At 39.8% G+C, this 22714-nt stretch overlaps 1 protein-coding gene across 1 annotated transcript; it reads right to left on the bottom strand.

Moving 5' to 3' along the window:
* Positions 1-5588: 5588 nt before the first annotated feature.
* On the bottom strand, positions 5589-22535 carry LOC122981506 (monocarboxylate transporter 2-like). The gene is made up of 5 exons (XM_044350251.1): positions 22339-22535; positions 21121-21340; positions 15794-15937; positions 12448-13260; positions 5589-7317 (listed from the first exon to the last, which is right to left on the bottom strand). Exons 2-5 carry the CDS (start codon positions 21335-21337, stop codon positions 7061-7063), a joined length of 1431 nt encoding a protein of 476 aa, XP_044206186.1. The 5' UTR covers positions 21338-21340; positions 22339-22535; the 3' UTR covers positions 5589-7060.
* Positions 22536-22714: the final 179 nt, after the last annotated feature.

Here is a 22714-nt window from a genome sequence, read left to right as displayed (position 1 = left end):
TACACTACTATTTTCCATATGTTTCTATAATTGCAGATGTGGGTGTGAGCATGCTTCTCTACCAGCTTGGAGTAAACTCAACAAATAAACATAAAGCCAATGAGTCAGAGAGATTTGTGTGTGTGTGTGTGTGTGTGTGTGTGTGTGTGTGTGTGTGTGTGTGTGTGTGTTAGGGTCAGGATTGCTGAATGAAGGTGTCCTCTGATTTGGTCCGTTGTGGGGAGGGGTCAACGCGACAGACGACTCAGCACCTGTCAGCCGGTGAGTCCCACTCATCAGTCACCACCTCCATATGCTGCCCATTAAAATCAGACGTGTGGGCACTCGGCTGGCAAAGTCCACACACCTAGTGACCCTCTCCACATCTGTTGACAAAGCCTTAAACACATGCAGCACGGAGAAGGGGGAAAGGACAGTCGACAGGGGAAGGAAAGCAAAGAGGAACAGCGGCTACATTTACATGCACTGAGAACTCACATTTCTCATTGCTGAAGTAAACTGACTTTTAGTTCAAGGATCTAAACCTCATCACTCAGTCACTTCATACTACAATGTAAAACCTTAATATTTTTACTTTTGGCCATCCACATCTGCAGAAATTCTCAGAGATTGTCAAGATAGAAAAGTATAATAGCCTTTAGGAAGTTGGCACACATTACCACAGGGACTGCTGTTTCTTTCCCTTACTAGATGTAATTTACACTTACAGTCAAAGAGGGAGTGACAATGTCATGTTAAAGGGTCGGTTAATTTAAAAAGATGTTTTTTCACTCACCCCGAGTAGTAGTTTAGATTTTATTTGCTCAGGTTTTAAGATATCATTTTTGACATTTCTGTTTCCTTTCAGATTCAGTGAACGTGTTTGAAATTTGGTTTGGGGTGTCCACAGCATAAAAGTATTACATTTGAAAAATGAGGTTTGTCCAGTACTTTAGTCTGACCAAATACCCTTAAAACTATTGACGTTCCCATTAGCTCCAGTTTACTTTGTGTTTAGTGCTAAGTAGCAAATGTTAGCATGCTAAAATACTAAACAACAATGGTGAATATGACCCTTTTTTTCCAATTGCAACCTCTGGCATGTTAGCATTGTCATTGTAAGCATGACAGCATGCTGATGTTTGCATTTAGCTCAAATTACTGCTGTAAGTACAGCCGCAAAGAGCCACTAGCATGGCTATAGACTCTTAGTTCTGTTTAAGTGTAATTTTTCAATGTTGCGAGCAAACATAAACATAAACAAAATTCCATTCACCTCCATTGTACTGGGATGGAGGCAGCGATTGGCTGACTTTGACAAATAAAACCAAAACTTACAATGCAGGGCATGCATTGTAATTTGAGTGAACTAATTCTTTAACTGCTTTATTTGAAGCAATAACAAAAATACTCAGTTGTAAGGTATAAAAGATGTATGTAAGAAGTTTAACCTGATTTAGACCTTTACTGGAGAATGGCCAGTAGCCGGAGTAAGGTCATGCATATAAGTGTAGCCTGAGAGAGAAAGAGAGAGATCAAATGAGGGTGTTTGAGTTCAAAGTGGAAGAGAAATTCACTCTCTATTCCAATGACAGTGCTGGAATTTGATTTACGAGGTGTGTGTGCATACATGTGTATTTTAGTGTGTGAATGTGGGTATGTGTGTATGCGATTGCAAGAATATTTCTAAATATCTAACTGTGTGTTTGTGTGTGTGTGTGTGTGTGTGTGTGTAAAAGCAAGAGAGTGTGTGAGCGTGTTTGAGTGACGGTGTAAAAGAAATGCAGAGGGCATTCTCTTCAAACGGATGGTATTCAAAGAGCAGGGAGTTTCAAAAGGAGACAGCACTGAGGGCAGTCGGGTTTGAACTGTGTTTGTGGAAAGCCGTCTGCCTTTAAAAAAAAGAAAAAAAGGAATTCCTGAAGTGCATTCACTGGGTTTTCTTGGAGGAGGAGAGAATATTAGAAGAAATAAAGAGAAAGTGGTGGAGCCAGACATACAGGAAGAAAGAGAGTTTACTAACCGACCAGAGAGCAATAAGAGTGAAGAGGGAGTTGTGGACTGGAAGGCAAGAAAAAGAAAGACAGGGGGAGAGATAAAGAAAGAAAGAGAGAGAGAAAGAGCAGCACATTGAGGGAGAACATTGGCCCGGGGCGCTGCTACGTGCTGCGCCTTTTTCTCCCCTTTCTTCAGGAGACTCCGAGAGAAGGAGAGAAGAAGAGAAGAGACGAGAAAGAACAAAAACCCAATTTCCATCCGTCCCTATGGGAGCGCCGAAGCCGGCGGTGCCCCATATAGCTGCACCGATCTGACCTCGACGCTGCTGGAGTGATGGCTAGTGAATTACCATGTCAGTGGCCTGGTGCCCCATCATGCCAGCTCCCACACACACACATAATAAACACACTCCATCACCCATTCAGCCCAACCACACCGCCCAAAGAGAGCATATTAATTATAGATGTACGTTAAATTACTTTCATTACCTCCCCTGCTCAGTGGACGGGACAGAGACAGGGATGATGGATGCAAAGGAGTTCGCTATACCTCCCCAAGTGGTAAACGCCCCCTCTCTTACTTTCACTAACCCTTTTTCCCGCCCTTTTGTTCTTCATTTTGCACCAATTCCTAAACATTTTTGTGGCTTTCTTTCCCTGTTCTCTCTTTCCCATGCAAACATCCTTTATGCCCTCAAATTATGCCAGCATGAACATTCAAAGCAGGGACCCTTTTTTCCAATTGCAACAAGCACCAGGCTAGAATGGCACCTTAGTGTGTTTTGTGGGAGAAAAGTGGGTAGCAGGTAGAGTATTAGAGGTGAAGAACAAAAACAAACTCCTCATTGCTGAGGTAGTTAGAGGAATATTAAACTGAAAACCTATCTGTGATTATAAAATACTACTGTAGGCTTGAAAGTTGGTTCTAAAAAGTCTATATGTTTGAGGAAAGGAAAACTGAACGTGGATCAACAGCAGAGAACGGATTATGATGCAGGAGAGGTTTGAGAAGTTTCTATGGAGCTTTTTCAGAACTGACTACAATAAATCCAATCTGTCCTCTGCAAAGGAACAAACTCTATACTTGTATTTCATACTCCAAAGACAGATTTTCGGTGGAGTATCCCTCTAAAGCAATAATTCAACATTTCTGAATCTGAAACTTAGCTCCTTTACTCGGGTTGGGAGAAGGCAGAGGAGAAAAGAAAGGGAACTGAAATATAAAGAGGGGCAACAGTCAACCTCACATTTTAAGAATGTCATTTTCTGTCCTTGCCTTTGTGTATTCATTTGTGTGGGTTGCTTTGTATTCAAAAGGAAATCAGAAAAAAAGGACATGGTGTAACCTAACACAGTTGAGCTGTAATCTTGTGAAGAAGCAACTGAATGATCCAGTATGTCATCAGACACTCCAAAGGGCCTCTAGAGGGCAGATGGGCTGACTGTGAATGAATTAATGAACATGTCAGCAGGTTACCGTCTAGGTCTATTAGTCGCTGCTTTGAATCTAAAGATATTTATATACCTCAAATAGTTATTTACAGTAAAGTCAAAGTTTTGAAGTCTGATGTGTAAATTTAAGTACCTCTGAACATGTGACATTTCAAATGATGCTTTTTGAAACCTACTATATAAGCCCTTTTTGATTAATCTTTTGCATGAATGTTAATACTTACACTCCAGTGGGAATCACATGGTAGCTGACATCAACAAGTTCTAATGAAGATGTGACTAATGTGGAAATAGCACATCTAGTGTTATCTAGTATTATTCCTTAGTGTACTCCCTGAGCAAATAACAAAACATCACATATCCACTACAAACCTAAAGGCCACAGTGGGATGCTGTGTGTGTGTGCGTGTGTGTGTGTGTGTGTGTGTGTGTGTGTGTGTGTGTGTGCGCGCGCATTTGTCCTTGCTCCACTATGTTCTGTAAGTTTGATCTCACTCCGACGAGGGAAGCATTACATCGGTAGCCTGTGCTTGCTCAACACTCTGGGCCTATCTAATCTCTGCTGCTCTGAAACATCCCATTCAATTTCTTCTGTTGATAGATGCCAGTGCTCTTTGAGCCCTCTGGGAGCACATTCTTTCCTTTCCACTTGTCTGAAACTCTTCGCTTGTGTAAGACCAATCCAGATTCATCAGGTCAGCCCCGCTATTGTAAACAACCGAGATCTGATTCACAGATCCAAAGGTCAGGAGAAGGGCTGATAATCAACATCCTGACACAAGTCTCTCGTCCACATTCGCCCCATTTATGTAGGTAGATGCTGATGTACACAAAATCGCATTATGTTTGGCGCAAGCAGGCAGGATGTTTTCATGAAGAGTGATGCTCAATTACAATGACGCACACCCAAGTTGGCTACTTGTTAAAAAAGAACTGACAGTTAACTGAGAGCTGTCAATTAGCGCTAGAACACAATACATTCTAATTGTCTTCATTAAGAGATGAGTGAGAAACATGCACTCAATCACAGCATCTCCTCCTGTTTATGAACTCACTTTTTCAATTTACAGACATGGATGCCATCAAACGGGCTTCATGCTATTTTGCAGCACAATCAGCAGACCACCTCTCAACCAAGCAGGCATGTGCCAATAAGACACTGAAGACCAAACTCCTAGCTGTCTGAACACCAAAGGAAGTCTCATATTAACCTCAAAGATTAAAAATAAGAGTATAAATGACTTATGAACAGAATAACCACATTACATTGAAAAAAACTCGGAAAATACTACACAATAAAGCAAAATATCCAACCACCAAAGAAGATTTTTTTTTTCAGAATCCTTGATTTTTTTTTTTTCTCCTCTGTACCTTCCAACAAGCATTCCTAGTCACCCGACCACCATGAAGACCCTCTGGAGACCTAGAAGTCTTTTTTACCATTGAGCATTGAGGACAACAGTCATGAGGCTCAGCGAGAACACACATTGTGGTGAGGTCGAGCTGTAGAGGAGGGTCAGCAGGCCAGAGGGGAACAGGAGGTTAGAGGAAATATAATAATGACAAACAGATTGCCGGCTGCAGCGGTCATCGCCTCGTCTCTGGGGTACCTTTCCACCTTGTCATGTCCAAGACCTTGCATAATACTCGGGGACAGGAGACAGGGAAGAAGCATGTGTGTGTGTGTGTTTGCGCGTGCATTTCTAATTTATTGGCCCGCTGATTTGCTGATGTGTGTGAAGGCTGCATGCAGCTCAGAGCACTAGCCTGGAACTTCCAGGCCTTGCTTCATTAGGTGCTCACGCCCTTAAGCTGCTGACATTTCTAAACTTGTTTCCCAGTCTTCTAATTGTCGTGAAAAATTGGACACAGCCACCAACACTGAAAAGCTGCACGGTAGATCTTGATTCGACTACATTTCTCTTGTGCCTGAGTGTCATTTACCTCGCTGCTTGAAGATGTGAATATGGAATGCAAAAACATGCTTTCATTGGTCGTGAGTCTGCAATAAGTGATGAAGGAAAAGACATCGGGCTATTCATTGTTCTCATTTGCAGGACAAAATCATCAAACACAACAAACAGATGTGTCTGTACTGGTGCAAGACAAATTTCTGATAGGACAAAATACTTCCAAAATATAAAGGAATAGAAAGAAGAATGAAATTCATATGAATTTTAATATGGTTGACAATTCAGTGTTATTCATAGCAATAATAGTACATTGTATAACCCCGTGTGTATGTATAAGATGTCTCAAGTAGAAATACAGCAATAACAATTAAACTTCTGTCATTCAAGTAAACTTAAGACTTTCATTAAATCTAGACACAGACTTCAAAAAGCTGCCATCACCTTCAAATATAAAGTTTATATTAGCCAGATTTAGAATAATGTGTGATTCATATTCTCTTTTTCACTCACTTGCACTCCGACAAACACATCCACTACTCACATGCACAAATACACTAAAACACAGCATTAAACCAATTAACAGGGCATGCAAATCCATTCTCACACAAATAACAAATGTCACTGCTAAATGTCAGAACAAAATGATTACATATTACTGTAGCACACATATCAGTTTATGTGTCTCAGCATAAAAGTTCAAATCTAATAAACGCTGACTAAAAACATACTATTATTATTTACTATAAATCAGAGAATGATCATAAGTTGATATCACATTTCAGTTAACATGATAAAGTTAATCACAGGCTTGTGACTGTATGTTCATTACAGACTTTAGTACTTAATTTAAAATGAATTAAACTAAAAAGGGTTTAAAACTTCTTTAGCATTTCTGTGTTTTTACTGGCAGCTTCAGTATTTGATCTGTGAAACCTATTGCCAGTTTTATAATGTAAACAGTGCAAAATATCTCATGGCAGTCGAGAGATTATGCACATTACCACAAGAACAATTCATATTTTCATAGGGAGTGCCCTACAGAGCCCATGTTCATTGTAATAAAGGAACACGTCACCCACTCATCCTTCAAATTACTACAGCAAACATTAAACTCTCAAATATTAAGACTGTGTGCCTTTCAGCATTGTCTGTGACTTTCTGAAAGGTGACAGAGCCAAAGTTAAGGTAATACAGTCATATCACATCACAGGTTTAAAGCAACATACACAGCAGTACTGAAGAGTATATGTAAGTAATTCATCCCTGTTCAGTGTATCATCTGCAACACTTCCATGTATCCTAGGGGACAAAACACAAACTGAGTAGATGAATGAATGAACTGGGGCTGCAACAAATACTTTTTTTTATATAACTGATTAATTTGTCAGTTATTTCTTCTGTTAATTGATTCAACATTTCATCTATAAAGTCAGAAAATAGTGAAAAATAACAGTCATAATTTTCCAGAGTCCATTGTGACATCTCAAAAGCGGTTGTTTGTTAAACCCACAGCCTAAAACCAAAATGTATTTAATCTACAATCATATAAAAGTGAGCAAAGCAGCACATTTCAGAGGTTGGAACTGGCAAATGTTTGGCATTTTCAGGAATAGCTTTGTTAGACTGTCTGTCTGTCGTTCCACCACACTGCGTTACCACCCATATACACCTACCATACACACATGTCGCTAACATGCAAACTTAGTAGAGAGGTGACATTTAATTTGGCCCTTGTGTTGAGTTTGCTCCATTGCTGCCATTAGAGGTCTGTTGCATCTCTGGCACTGAGATGCTCTCCTGGTCCTGGTTCTCTAAGTTTTGTGGGTTCTGCTGTCTGTCCTTTGCAGCCTTCTCTTTTTCCAGCATGTGATAGTTGTAGATGTTCATGACAAAGAGGAAGAGCCCACCAGTGACGATCACTGCGCCACACATGAGGTAAAGGTACTTGTAGTCATTAAAGATGTCCACCAGTGACCCTGCGTGGAGACAAGAGGGTGAACGGTTAAATAATGAACTTGTGAATAAAGATATTCACTCACCATACAAAGAAATTCAACTATTATATGACTTTTCCAACCAAGAGATGGTCAGTTCAACTCATTTTACACCATGTCATGTCTATATAAACAAAAACACACTTGACTGTTGTACACCATGACAACAAAACACAATATGTACCTGCATAGTATCTTCATTTGACCACTTGACAAGTTTGAAGGTGAAGAGCAAGACCGAACTCACATTTGGCTGTATGTGTGTATTTGAGAGAGTCAGAGCACAGGCCAATTTGAGCCATGTCGGAAATGACAGAGGGCCATTACACCCTTCCTGGCTCTCCCTGCATCTCTGGAAAGGCAATTTGGACGGCTGCTACCAAAACTAATCAGAAGAGAGACCCATACTCAGAGCCATAAATATCGAGCCCAAGTCTGCAGAAAAGTGACAAATGTGGTTTAGATCAGATTTAAGCCTGCAGGTTTTCAGAGTCTTAACCGCACCCCACCCCAACCCACCCCCTCGCCTCCAGACACGGATCGATTGGCAAGTGTCGCTATCTCTCTCACTCTCAGCATGTATGATGGCCTGTCTGCCTGTCCATCTCACTGTATTACAATCTCTCCTTTATACTATTTTGAGCCTTATTGAATCAGTGGTAGAGTGTTTCAACAGTTGGATTATTTGGAGCAGGAATATGTTCTCCTTATGGTCCAGAAAGTCCTTTTTTTCTTTTCCTGCCTTGAAAAAGTGATTTTTGATCTGTTTGTTCATTTTGTTTATTATCACAAAACTCAGAGGCTTTTTTAAAAAATTCAGAATAAACCGATTTCCTCCAAACTCCAAGAAATCTTTGGTTCTGACTTTTGTGACAGACTGGGAGGCACATGTATTACACAGTATGTTTTTACAGGCTACGGTTACAGTATCTCAATTTATTAGAGCGGATGTTAAATTTAAGTGCACTTTCCGTGGTAGTTGTCCTTAATTACACCAATTACCATCTTTACGACGAATAATATGATAATGATGTTTGTGTGTGTGTGTGTGCGTGTACTTTACTGTACTGCACTAGGAGGGGTCACTTTGCATTTGGATCATTTTCAACCATCTCAATGCAGGCTGCATCATCTGATTGATAGCACTCATCTGGTGAGTGTACGCCAATGACCATCACCCTCATTAAGACAGTCCTTGATTGGCTAAGCAGTAATTAAGTCCATCTGGCATAGTCACCTCTTTTTTAATGTATTCACAGCTTAATTATGGCCCAGGTACAGGACTTTAATGACGAGAGTTTGAACTGAGTGTCATTAAACATCCAAAGCAAAAAGCTAATTACACCCACTTACCTCACTTCCACCTAATTGGATTGACCTGAAGGTTTTGGGGAGCAGTAACAAGCAGACGAGTTAGGGGAGCCATAAAGATTGTGCCCTCTGGAGGAGAATGTTAGATGTGCAGGGAGGCATTTGTTTACCCTGTTAAATAAGCACCCCAGAACAGGGTCGCACTAGACAAACTGGGGGGCCTATAAATTTCCACCTCATTAAAACTCAGATTGGAGGAAAAGTTTGTCAGTGGGGGTGATATGCATGGCTGATTAAGTCATGTACAGCTACAGAGCTTCTTCAACGTATTTGTCTAAGACACACTAAACAGATCTCTGTAAATGAACCTTAAAGTTGACATATAGACTGGTGCACAGTCTGAGCATTTCAATTTCCGTCCTTGCTCTATGGTGGCAAAGTTACTCTTCATTCCATTCACTGAATTTAAATTCCAATTCTGTGGTGCACATTTTGACAGGGACTTTATGAGGTGCACTGTTATGGAGGGGGTGGAACCAACAACTGTGCATGTAATTAATGTAATGGCTGACATAATTCACCAGATGGGTTAAGTAGAAGCTGTTGGAAGTTCAGTGGTTCCACAAAATAAGTACATACTCATTTAAAAAGGCATCACAAACATAAAGGTTGGGAACCACTGATATAAACCTTCTTGTGTGCAATAAACCTTGATTGTTTTTTCCATATTTGACTCAGGGATCAATTCAAGAGGTTTTTTATGTTGCACAGATTGTAAAGCTATCTGAGGCATATTAGTGATTTTGGCTTACTTGATTAAACTTGCCTGATAAGTAGTAAGTTTCCTACTTATTGTGCCACACCTTCATTAACAAATCAAAATGCCATTCTATAATATCTACCGTTAACTTAGAACGTGTGAATAATCATCATTTAGGCTGTCAAATAGTCTCCACAAGGCCCTGCAAACTCTAGTGGCTCCTGACTTTTAAGTTTAACAAAACAGAGGCCCCTTCTTTTGTTGTTTTCGCTATCAGTATGGACCTTTTAATAGCTGCTTTTTGTGTAGTTTTCTACACAGCATCTGTCCAGCACAGTGACAAATTTCTTTAAGATTATTTCACAACAAATTATCTCCCTCAGCAGTCAGCATTAACTCATCTACAGTACATGCTGGAGGCACTGGGAAGAAATTCTTTGCTGTTACTGGCTGAGATTTCAACTACAATGTCTAAATTCAAAGTGCTTTTATTCCACTGATGACAAATTGTAACTCAAAACAATTTTCCTCAGTGGCTCCTTTTTTAGAGCCAGTTACTGTCATTAGATCACATTCTGTTTTTACTAGATCAAGGGAAGAATGTTTTATAGTGGGCCTTTCAAAAGTGCACCAATCCTGAAAATGGCAAGGAAGCAGTGACTGTAAACAATATCCTTCTGATTACACAGTTATTTAGACCATGAAGGTAGCTGTCCAACACTTCAATCTAAAGCACCATCAGAGACAAAAGAATGCTGGAGATATAAGGCTTCAGATGACAATGTTTTTTATCCTTTTTGATGTGCTGGTAAGCAGAAATTCAGCCTGTGGGTTGATGCTGAATAAAAAATAAACTGAGTCTGACCCACTACAAAAATCCCCACTAACAGCATACTCACTTAATTTATGACACAATATTGTCTTAATTATTAACATCATCCATTGATTATTGAATACTTGAGATTTCACCAGACAACATATCTGATCTCACCTTACCTTGATGATCTAATCAAGGTAAATTGACCTCTGGAGCACTCATGAGAACTGTCTGGGATTAAGGGTGTGCTTTTGTACTTTTTTGTTCAGAACTGTTTACAATACCATAGGTTAAAGCTCATTTAGCTATAAAAACAGAGAGCAGCTTTAGGCTTTATTGTACATGTTCGTGATATCATCATGATATTATGTTTTAATGCTTTGACCTCTGCCAAGAAATACTGACTGGGAGAAATATGCTACCACTTCATCCACATCCAGGGGGGTTCGTTTGGGGCAACGACATAATCAAACAATCGCAGATGCAGCTGCAACACAGAGATGAAGTGGGGGACCAAGAGCTTTAGAGAGCTACCTGCTGTTAGCCTACAGTACAAGGCAAATATGATGCACAGTTTTCCACAGCCATTTATTGCAGATGTGGACCATCTTTACTTATTTGGCAGCTGCCTCCAAAAAACTTTTTTGTTTCGTTTTGAAATCAAAACCTTAAAGATGTTCCAGGAAAAGGGGCAGACGCACATTTTCATACAGCAAAGACCATGTGTTAAATGTGCTATAGCAGACTGTAACCTAGTTCTGTGACTAAGAAAACTTAAATGCTGTCAAGATCTCTCAGATTCAAAAGATACAGATCAACAAATGACAGATTGATGGGTCAGTTCGCTAAGGGAATGAAGTGAAGTGAAGCACACACAATTAACCATGGGATATGTGAGGAACACATAGGAGGCACTAGAGTGAAGTTAAATTTAAGTTTGATGGCTGGACACACCTAGATATAATATCAACAGTCTGAATGGAGAAATATTAGTAAAATCAATATTTTTTCTGTTTTCATAAGAAAAATAAAGGTTTCGCAAATCTGAAAGTGTGTTTAAACAGACTTTTGCGATTTCTAACACTTTTTCATAAATGTAGGTAGTGACAAAACGGAGAATAGGCTGCTAAATATCATTATTTAAAGTCTCAAAAGTCAACTTGACAAGCAAGTGAGCGCTGAGCAGTCGCAAGTGCATAGAGAGGGTTGCATGCACGCACCTGGTTTTTATGTGTGCAGGTTTTGAGACTAATCAAACGTCATATATGAGTACATTATTTACTTCCTCTCGGCCCTTCAGTCACAGAAACAGAGTAAGGCAATCTGAAATGAGCTGAAAGTAAATATTTGTGCCCATGTAAGAGAGAGACAGAGAGAGATATGTACACATGATTGGATTGTTTGTGCAACTGCTTATCAGATTCAACAATCCATAGGTAGGTAGACATAGAAATAGGGCTGCCCCTTAGGCCGCAATGATTCAAATCATCTAACTAATCGGGTGTGGTCTCAAAATCTAACCTAATTACAAAACTACCTGTAATCAAAACATAAAAGGATGATAGAAATGGAGGGCAGAGACCAAGACAGACGCAACTCCTTTCTGTTCACTTCTCCGATGCCCTCTATCCAGTACTCAGTGTTAGTGAAGTCTGCTAAACTACTTCTGAACCAGATGTTGGTGCAACCTCTCCTCTAAAAACCTGTATGATTGACTCTTTTGCTGACGGCGCTGTCAGCAGCAGGAGAGACGCTCTGCATTGTGCTTGGATTTTTTTCACTTAACTATGACCAGGACGCACACTTTTTATTTCTCTGACTGCATGGAAATCTGATTTTTTTTCACATCATGATGAACAAAGTTATTAAAATGTGAGTCTTAGAGGAAACACATGAGACTTTACATGTAGACTGTTTAGTGTGAAATTTAGTGTGAGGCGGTGAGCTGGGCAGAGCCACAACTGGGCAGAGGATGTATGAATGTATTTCTCATAATCATGGGGATAAAACAACAGTAATAATGCATACTGTATATGAGTATTTATAAAAATTAAAAACACTGATTTATGAGTACAAGCATGAACCACAAGCACATGACAAATTAAAATACTGAGTACTGGATATCCTGATTTGGGCCCTGAGTGGAGAAGCTTTTTTTAAATGAGTCACACTGATTCTGTCATGCCTGTAAATGGATAGTTTTATGTTCTTTGTGCACAGTTACCTGCAGCAGGTGGTCCCAGTAGCATGGGTAAACACTCGATGATGGTGACCAGTCCAACAGCACTGGAGAAGCGTTCATTTCCCATTAGGTCCATCAGGCATTCAAAAATCAGGGCGAAAACCATGCCGAAACCCACACCAAACATTACTGTGTAGACCAGCAGGAAGGTATAACTCTTGATGAGTGCACACAGCAAGTGGCACGTGCCGTTGAATATCATGGCAAAACTGAAAAAGTACTGAATTCTGGGCCTGATCCACTTGCTGTTGGCTACCAGGCCGGTGGCAGGCCGAACAAACATGTCCACAAAGCCCATAATGGAGAGCAGATAGGCTGCAGAGTACTCCTCTACACCCAAACTAATAGCATAGGATGACAGGAACACAATGGGTGCATAGGCACCAAAGATGAACATCATATTCCCAATGAGGTAAATGATGAAGCTTCTATCCTTGAAGAAGGACAAATCCAAGAACTTCTTAGGAGTTTTTTTACAGTTTCCTTTCAGCTTACTGTTGCAGTCATTTGGCTGTTCCTCCACTTTCTTCTGTGGTGCAGAGGATGAGTTACGAGGTGGAACAACAGGTCTCATCAGGGCCCCAGCAACACAACAGTTGAGCATCAGACCCCCCAGAATAAGGAGACTTCCTCTCCAGCCAAAGTTGTCCAGTAAATATTGGTTGAAAGGAGCCAGAACACACAGAAATACTGGGCTCCCTGCCATGGCCAGTCCATTGGCTAAAGGACGCCTTGCCAGGAAATACTTGCTGATGATGGTGAGAGATGCATTCAGGTTTAAGGAGAGTCCAGAACCTGTGTATAAACATGAGAGAACACAGTCACATTCCAAAAATCTTAAGTAAGAAAACCCTCCTGAACCTAAACTCCAAAGGGAACATAAATTAAATTAAGGGCTGATTCTTGCTTGGTGCTCATTAAGGTTCCATCTCATTTCACTTTTGCCAGCTCAAATCTCATTTGAGAACGCTGGAATTATTTCAGAAATAATTTCTTCATTTAAGTAGAAATAAATTAGAGAGCCTAGGTAATACATTCACTCTCTTGCCGCTTTACCCCAAAAAATCAATTTAATAGATTTTTTTTTTTTTTCAGAAAATGACCATTTTCCATGAAGATGAAGAGCTACAGGTAGCTGGTTAGGATACTATATTCTCTCTTTCTAATGTCAACTGAAACTTCTTCTCTTGTCCCACAAGAAAGTGCAAGGGAAAAGGGTTTTGTTTTTTGTGAATATCTCTATTCAAATATACTATATATTATACATACATACATGCAGTATATATCAGAGTTTAAAACAACAATAATTCATATGTTCACAAAGAATGTGGCATTAATTAGTCATTGAATTACTACTGTAAATCAGGATTACATAACAAGTTACTCAAAGCACTGGAGAAGATACAATGTGTGGTGAACAACTTATCATATTTGTGGGGGTCAGGATAACAATTCAGATTTCTCAACAGTTTAGGAAAACTTCGGTCTTCCAAAGATCACTTATCAATCTTATCTTATTGGCAGGTAACAGATAATTTCTTGAGAATTTCTTGATTAGGGGGTTTGCAGGAATATTCAAGACAAATTAAATGAATATAGAAATAGCAACATATGATGAAATAAAATACTGTAAATATAATGTTATAAATAGATATAGTATTAAAGACATGTTTACAAAATTATTTACAAAATTTATTTTTTGTACAAAATGTATTTATTTTATAAATTGTTCATTTAAATTGTTAATTGTGATTTACCCTTAAAGGAATATTCCACTGTTTTTTTTAACCTTATCTCAGTGTCTTTACTGGTGGGCTACTGATCAATACACAGTGTAAAGTCCATCAACATTCTTTGTATTGTCAAGGCAGCCAACAAGAGGACCCCAGATTGTCCACATGAGAGTGTACTGTAGGCATGTGGACATTAAAAACTACAGTAAATCTCCAGCTGCACTCGAGTCTAACTCCACTGTTGACCTGGGGTGCGAGTGATAAGACATGTGCCTCCTGTGTGAAACCTTTCACCAGTGAGTTTCAACAGGAGGGCGTAACACATGGGAGGTTCACCCCCCTCCATGCAAGTGCCCCAACCAACCTCGCTAGTGCAGTGACAAGGACATGATCCCTCACCATGATCCCACATGCAAACACTGCCTATTATGTTGGAACACACAAGCAAGCCAGAGGTATCAGCACCTGAGAATTGAACCCCAGGTTTCTGCGGTAACAAAAAAGAAATGAAAGATTTCCTATAATTCCCTATCCCTGCACATTATCACTTTAATATTACAGTTTTTCACTAACTTGCTACTGCCACTACTATGTTTTTGTTCTATATAGCAGATTTCTATAACAATTAATCAGTTTAACGCCTTTTGTTGCCCCAAATAATCTAAAATGTGGACTTTTCAGATCTTGAACATCTGATGTTCAGGCCGTGTGTGTCCACCACAGCTTCTCTGCATCTTTGTGTAATGACAGTAAAGCTAACCTTGATTTTTCATGCCTACTTCAAAATAACACTCCTATAAAAGGATAATTACTTACCAAAAGCCATTCACTGAGTCTGTGAAGTTTTTTGACAAACTAGTTTGCATATGCGTGTGTATTCATGTATGCATGTGTGTAAGCATATCTGCATGTCTGCTAGGTGAAACCGCCAATGCCTATGTGTCAGTGTGCCAGGGCACAGGGGAGCAGAGCAGGGCACACACATGCCCCCGGCACCACACATGGCCCAGCCACTTGCTGGGCCTATTAATCCTTCACAGCAGTCCTTGGCAAGGTAATGAGCCTCGCAGGGTGGCAGGGAGCCCCCATGTGACGACCATGATAGGAGCCTACGGGAGAGTGCAGAGGGCCACGGAAGACCATGCTCTGTGGGATCAGGGACAGTTCTGTCTTAATTACCGTCCTGGTCCTCGTCCCCTTGGCGCTCTAACTGCACCCAAGGAGCCGGGGCAAATGCCCTGGGCCCTGACAGACAGCACGGCAGAGCAGCCAGGGAAAGCAGATCTGGAAACCCAGAGATTTTTAGCGGATGTGAAAAGATGAAGACTGCCATCCTCCCATCCCCAGAGGAGCTTAACCAGGGCTGATGGGAATAGTGAGTAAAGTGGTAAACAAGGCAGGGATCCATATCATGAAACCTGCTGGCTCATTCACTTTATTACAAATACGCTAGTACTCATGTCTGAGTTTTGGGCTGTGATCTCATGGACATCTAACTGTTTATGGAAAGAAACTCGATGCTTTGGATTCCCAACACAGGTATGCAAATGAATTCTTTTTTTAAAAAAGAGAAAATAAATATCCAAGTACTGTACCTCCAATGATGCCAATGCAAAAGTAGAGGTATATGATGGAGCTCCCAAAAGAGGCAGTTACCATGGAGACCCCACACATCAGTCCACCCAGCATGACTACTGGCCGGCTTCCAAAGCGACTGACCAACAAACTGCTGACTGGTCCTGCAAAGACGTGCAGAAAGACAGAGAAAGAGAGCGAGAGATTTATTTAGATTTATGTTAAATCTGAATGTAAAAAGACTTCATAAATAACTTACCTGCTTTTAGTGATCCAGGATTGGGAGATGTGCAAACAACAGCACCAGTTCTCACTAGGTCTAAACCAAGGGCAAAAGGACATCACAGCGGAGGATGGAACACCACCACACTTTTGCGTCCACTACGAAGCAACTTGGCGACTCATTATACTCTCCCCTGATGATGTAAAATACTTCACTCAGTGATCAATCAGCAATTAAACAGCCTTTTATATGCTGTCACTCATCCCTTCATTCATAACCTTGCCTGAAAGAGTGACATTGCACCACCAGTCCATCTGCAGCAAACTATAATGAAAACTTCTTTCTTCTCCTTGCTACAAAAACCCATCGTCCGAAAATATATTCATCTTACTCATTTCATATAGAGAAATACAGAGAGCATCAATCAAACTAATATATAGGCTGCCATGATTATTGAAAACTTAACATGCTGCAGCTTTTCAAGTCATTGGTGCGAAGGGCCTGTGTGTGGATGGTGATAATTGAAAACTGCCCAGTGAGCAGTAAGAGGATTACATATTTGGCAAACACCTACTGTCTTCAAGAGCATGTTTACCATGGCTGATGATTAATTTCTCAGTACATGGGGGAAAAAATACCATGAAGGAAAGCCTGTTGTCTTAAAATGATTCCTTCAAAAGGTGACTATATTTATGATTATTACAAGTGCACATCAAGGATTTGTTCATGTCCGTAAACACATTCTTTATATAATTCTCTTAATTAAATGTCTATATGCCATGTGCCTCTCTAGATATAACTACTTATAAAAGGCATAGTTCTGGCTTGACATTTTCTGATACCAGGAACAATATAATACCTGAGTTTCAATACAGTACAGAAGTAGCACTACTGAGTTTTTTTGGCCCCTTGGGAGGCAGAATTCTACAACAAGCTAACCATTGCAACGTTTGACTTTATCACTTTATACAGGTGATAACACCAACATGTTAGCAAACACTTGCCTATTTACACATCCAGCAGAATACACAGAGCAACATTAGCATTCATTTGGAGTTGGAGTTTCTGCCCATCTGACAGATGTAAGTTGACTATTCACTCACCTTTTTGGTCTCCATAAACTGCTGAGATAAAGAACTATGTCTTTAGCTGCTAAATACTCTAAAATGTGCTGAAAACAGCTGCCAGCTACGGCAGGAAAAAGGGTTGACGTGGGCAGTGAGACTGAACCACATCAGTAAAGTTGAGGGCTGTAAAAAATACCCTAAAACACTCCATAGAGATGATGTGAACTGCTGAGTTGGGTGATATTTCTATGTGGGGTTTTCACTATAAGTGACCTCTTTCACATTACACACAGCCATTTGAGCCATTGTTTATACAAACATATTGATTAGTGCAGCTTTAACAAAAATAATCTTAACTTCTCAAAAGCATCTGTTTTTAATTTTATCTTACTATGAGTAATATACAGTGGAAAATAAAGAAAAATTAAGCATCTGATTAGGTATTCGGTACTGGATGCTACACACACATTTTGGTTGGTATGGGAAAGTATTGAGGTTCGATACCCAGCCCTTGTTGTGACATGAATGCATGGACTTTTCCAGAAGTTTGCTGCGAACTAGCAGGCAGCAGCTTGTCAAAAGCAGGAATACAAGGACCAAGCTGAAAAAAAAACAATATAAGACCACAATAAACTGCAGTTTTCACCATGAATAACAGAATCATCTTACTTCTTTTCCTCAGGCCTCTGTATATCTTGAAGCTACTGCAGTGCATTGTAGTACAATGAAGTCCATTAGCATGTCACGCTACCTACAAGCTATTTGTGATATCAAGCAGCAGTGTGTGGTAAACCTGTTCTTCCTTAAACAGAATACTTCAGCTCCAGCATACAGAATGAAAGGTTTGAGAGGAGAATAAAACGGCTGCTAAACTTTTCTGCAGCTGCTCATTCCTGTCTGACAAGCTCCTAACCTGCCAGGAATCTTCATGTTCAGGACTTGCTTACACAATTCATTGACGCTTAGGGCCATTTACCCATGTGCATGTACAAAATAAGTGAAAATCAGTTACAACTGACACGCGATGAGAAGTTTTCAGTTGTTTATTCTTTTAATCTTTCTTTCTCGCTTAATGCTGAGCTTGAAAGAACTGTCCTCAACAACTGTACCTGCTGTACCACTGTACTGTACATGGAATAAAAACATCCATCCCGCTGTTTATACAGTTAACCAGGTGCCTGCGGGGGTCAAAGATAGATCATCTCTCTCACTGTACTTGTGTCACAATAGGGCATCTCCCACACTACCACCATTTCCACTTTCATCATAACTTTATCATTTGGACTCCTTGAGTCAGAGGTTTTCTGAAAAGGCTGTCATGTCTCTCCCATGGGGACTTGGTGTCAGATCCCAGTGTGCTGAACCTTCCTCTGATATATTCCCCCTGTCTCTCTCCTCCACTAGGTGACATTGCTGAAGCTTTGCCAAGGACAATATGATAAAGCCCTGTGCCGGAGCCACAGTGGAGGGGAATATTTCACCAGTTAGGCCTCTCTGACTCGAGTGCAGGTGAGTTACACACCCTGTTGTCCTGTAACCTTGAAAGCAGCTACTGATGAATTCATGTAAAGCCTCATAAAGACTTTTATTGTCATCTAATGAGTCACTCAAACACAGCATTACCTACAACATGACATGAGACAATACACACAGTCATTTCTGTTTTTCTAACTGACGAGTGAGTAAAGGTCTTTTGCACTTCCTTTGTGGCTGATAAAAATGTTGTCAATAATCCAACAATCATAATTATGATTAAAACAACAGGACATCTTCAGACTAGCCCCATGAGTTACAAAATGCAATGTGTATCCAGCAACTCAGTGGTTTAGAGTTGTCAACTGTTTCACACACATTTGATATCTAATCCAGCAACCAGTAACTGTGGATCTAGCCAATGCAAGCTGGAGGAAACAGGAAAGTAGAGACAATGCCAGCAGGAACTAATAAAGATTAGATTGAGTAATGGCACCTATGAAACAGAAATTTAAAAAGTACTGTAATACATTTGTTTTGGAACCTTACCAATTCAATTAAATTTTTATTTGATTATTGTTGAACAAATGATCACTGGAGCCAGTATTTCCTGTTTGAGGCCGGTGAAATTGTGGAGAGGGACCAAATATTTTTTGGATATTTCAAACACAGATTATCACAACCAGACATGGGTGGCGTGAACTACAAGATCCAGAGGAAATCTATTGGTTCACAACCTGAGTGTTGAGGAAGAGGGACTGCAGGATTATCAACTAAATAGGAAAGAAGAAGATGATAAATGTTTATTTACCTCTTCAAGACTCTAAAACCTATTAAACAATCGGAGAAAGGAGTAACACTGTTTGGCTGAACTACTCACACCTCTAACATCTTCAACCAGTGATGAGTGCTTAACAAAGATGGGTCAGAAGCTAAAAAGGCTGGAGACCACTATTCAAGTAGTTCAGGGATGGCGACTGTCAACTAAACTAAACTGTCGTTTAGCCTGTTTAGTCTGACAGTGCTATTATGGGTCAGAGTGTAGGGAAAAGCATCAGGGGCATCAAACCATATTCTTATCAAGTCAAAACTATTTCTTTCAGATCTTTTCGCATCAAATTACTGTATGTATGTATCTGAATGTTGAAGAAGAAAACAGTAACTACTAATACATGGCTCAGAGTAATCAGTGTCAGTGTGGATAGATAAATTTAAGTCAGATGAGTAGTACTTGCTAACAACATTCCCCTTATTAGGCAGCCTAACACTATTTCAGTGGGTGCAGTCAGTCATGTGAAGCCAATTCATCAATTACATATGTGGTCCAAGTGAACGTACAGCACAACAGTTGTTTTCTTCAGATGCCCAATAATTAAAGGGTTTTTTCCCCATTTGCAATAAAACTGAGATTTACTTCTCTGATTTTTGCCATGATGCTGATTGATTAGTACAAATACATACCACTAACAACTCATTCCCTCTCACACAGGCATGCAAGTCTGCAGTCAGCTGTCCATTTAGCTGTACCTACTGTGGTGTGTTCAAGTGCAGCTTAAAATAGTGTTTGATCAGTAAACTTTTGTCAGTGCCACTTCTTGGAAGTGAGCTTGTTGTGTCAGAGCACTAAGGTAACACAAGACAATACAACCCAAACAGATAAAAAAAGAGCTCAGCCTGGTTAACCTGTAGGTTGTTATTTGCAGGCTCATATATAGATACATTCACAACTTACACCACACTGACTTCCTAACATCTCTGCTGAAACTCTGTTATTTGAAGTTATTTAATTTATGGTAACCAGCTGTTTTTTTATGTAGAAAATATCTGCTGATATTTGCTTATCAGCATAAGTAACAAGAAACTGCAGCACAACAATGCCAAATACAGTACGTCTGAGGTAGATTAGAAACAGTGAAACCATTACATCATTTTTCAAATGTAAAATATCCCACTCAGTAAATATCTTGGTCGCAATTTTGATTGATTTGATTGATTTTTTTCCATCAGAAATGAACCTGGGTTTATTTCACATTAAGAAAAAAGGAAAGAAAAAAATCTAAAAAAGACAAAAAATACTAATTGCAGTGCAAATCATTCATCATATCATTCAATCATTTGTGAACTACTTTGAGGGGCTCTGCACACTTTCAGCAGCATTTTGCATCTCATTTTTCTCAAGTGAGGCCTATTTTTAGCTGTGCTCTCCACAAGAGGACCTCATTTACTATGAACTGCAATAATGAGTGTATTCTCGGGAAATGCAACAAACTGTTGATGTACGGGGGCATAAAATGTATCTGAAAATCAGTTAGACTGAAAGTCTTTTTGCAGTGAATTTCCAGTTCAGCATTGTAGGCCTGCTTAATAAAGACAGACGATGCAAGAACAGCATATGCTTGCTGTATACTGAAATAGGCTAAGGCAACACACCCAACAAATAAATGCATTGAAATTAAGTGGACTTTTGAATGACATGTTCCTAGACTAGGATGTTACCAAGCACCAACATGGAACGAACACAACTCAGATCTTTAGAAAGGTAAGGCTACCACAACAAATATGTAACAAATACTGACTGACTCACCTCCTGCATACATGGCAGCCAGCATGATAGAGGAAATCCACGCTATATCACTGGAGCTGGCCTGCAAATCCTCTTGTATCTCCTTGAAGAAAATGGAGAGGACTTTGGGCATGGCGTAGGCAAATCCAATGGAAATATGGGCCCCAAAGACCACCATCCAACCCCAACCACCATCCAGGGGTTTGCAGTGCAACTCATCTGTTGCTGCTGGGGACATTTTCTTGTTCAGAGAGAGAGAAACATACATTATCAAAATGAATGTTAAGAAAACTGAGACCATAAAGTGCACATTAAAAATGCTTAATTATGTACAACAGATCATATTCACATGCAGAATTGATACTTCAGCTTAAATATACAGTCTGTGTATTTCTTGTCAGCAAATGAGTAGATGAATTTCAAAAGTGAACATTTCACTGCCAAATTGATTCAAAGGCAGTTTAATACATAGACTTACACAAGATGACAACTATACCAAAGATTTCACTGTTTTCTGTGACAGATTTGCTTACAGAAGTCATGTTTGTGAACATAAGGTTGATTCATCATGAATAAGAAACACAAAATGCTAATTACATCATAAAATCGTGCTCTTCAGTTAAATAGCAACTATATGTGAACATACATCATTTATATAGCCAAAAATTACTTTTTTGGCCTTTAAATACAGAAGTTTAGTACCTCTTCTGCCTCTAACACCAAATGCAGAGATTATGTGACAGGTTGTTTAATTAATCAGGCTTACGTTGCGCAAAGGCTCCTGTTAATGCTGTACGAACAGCTGAAGTTGTCTCGACTGTATTTGCTGAGTTGTCAGCCAGGCTGAAAGCGTCCTTAGTAATTTGTCACATATGTGTCTCCATTCACAAATAAATGCATCCATTCATTCCAGCGAGGGATGCTGAAACTTCCACTTCTTGATTAAACCCGAACTGCTTTTTTTCTCCTCCAAAACTAGCGTAAACTGTTACTAGTTGAACTGTTACACCAGAAGTGTTGACGTAATTCTTAAGAAATGTTTTCAGTGAAAAGAAGAAGATTCCTGCTCGTCTTCTTCTTCTTCTTCTTCTCTTCCACTCGGAGCCGAACGGAAATCATTCACACGTGGACCCTTCTAGATACCAGCCATACAAAGAAACTACGTTATTAAATCTGTAGCTTTCCACGCTTTAAAGAGAAGTAGGCTCATATATAAATGTTTTACAAAGTAAACCTTACCTATTATTGAGCGTCCTCGCAGCCCGTTTTTCTCTTCCAGCAAACTTTCAGCCTCCTGCTTTATTGAATGTGTGGTCACGTGTCACATCGGTGGCCTGGGGGCTTCTGAGTTTTGATGAGTACTCTATATACATCATGGGAGTTTCAGGTTCACAAGTACAAAAGCTTTGTCGCCTCTGCATCATTTTCAGCCGATAGGTCACATCCCACTCTACTGTGTTATGACTTGACTTAAAGTTACGTCAGCTTATAGTGGGTTAATGTGGGTTTCACTCCTGTCAGTGTATCTATTTCTGACCGTGACCACCGCCTCCATTACAAAAAATGTGACAAAAACACAAGCCTACCCGTTAAAAATATAGAATAAATGAACAAA

This window comes from Thunnus albacares, chromosome 4 (assembly GCF_914725855.1).
Source record: "Thunnus albacares chromosome 4, fThuAlb1.1, whole genome shotgun sequence".
NCBI lineage: Eukaryota > Metazoa > Chordata > Actinopteri > Scombriformes > Scombridae > Thunnus > Thunnus albacares.
This window is presented reverse-complemented; position numbering and strand designations above follow the sequence as displayed.

What these genes read in the sequence shown, in the direction of transcription:
- LOC122981506 (XM_044350251.1), bottom strand. Translation starts at nt 21,337, where the DNA reads ATGTCCCCAGCAGCAACAGATGAGTTGCACTGCAAACCCCTGGATGGT. An exon ending in TTGCATTGGCATCATTGGAG is followed by an intron (nt 13,261 to 15,793) that starts GTACAGTACTTG and finishes GTTTATACACAG; the next exon opens with GTTCTGGACTCTCCTTAAAC. An exon ending in ACTGGGACCACCTGCTGCAG is followed by an intron (nt 7,318 to 12,447) that starts GTAACTGTGCAC and finishes GTCTCCACGCAG; the next exon opens with GGTCACTGGTGGACATCTTT.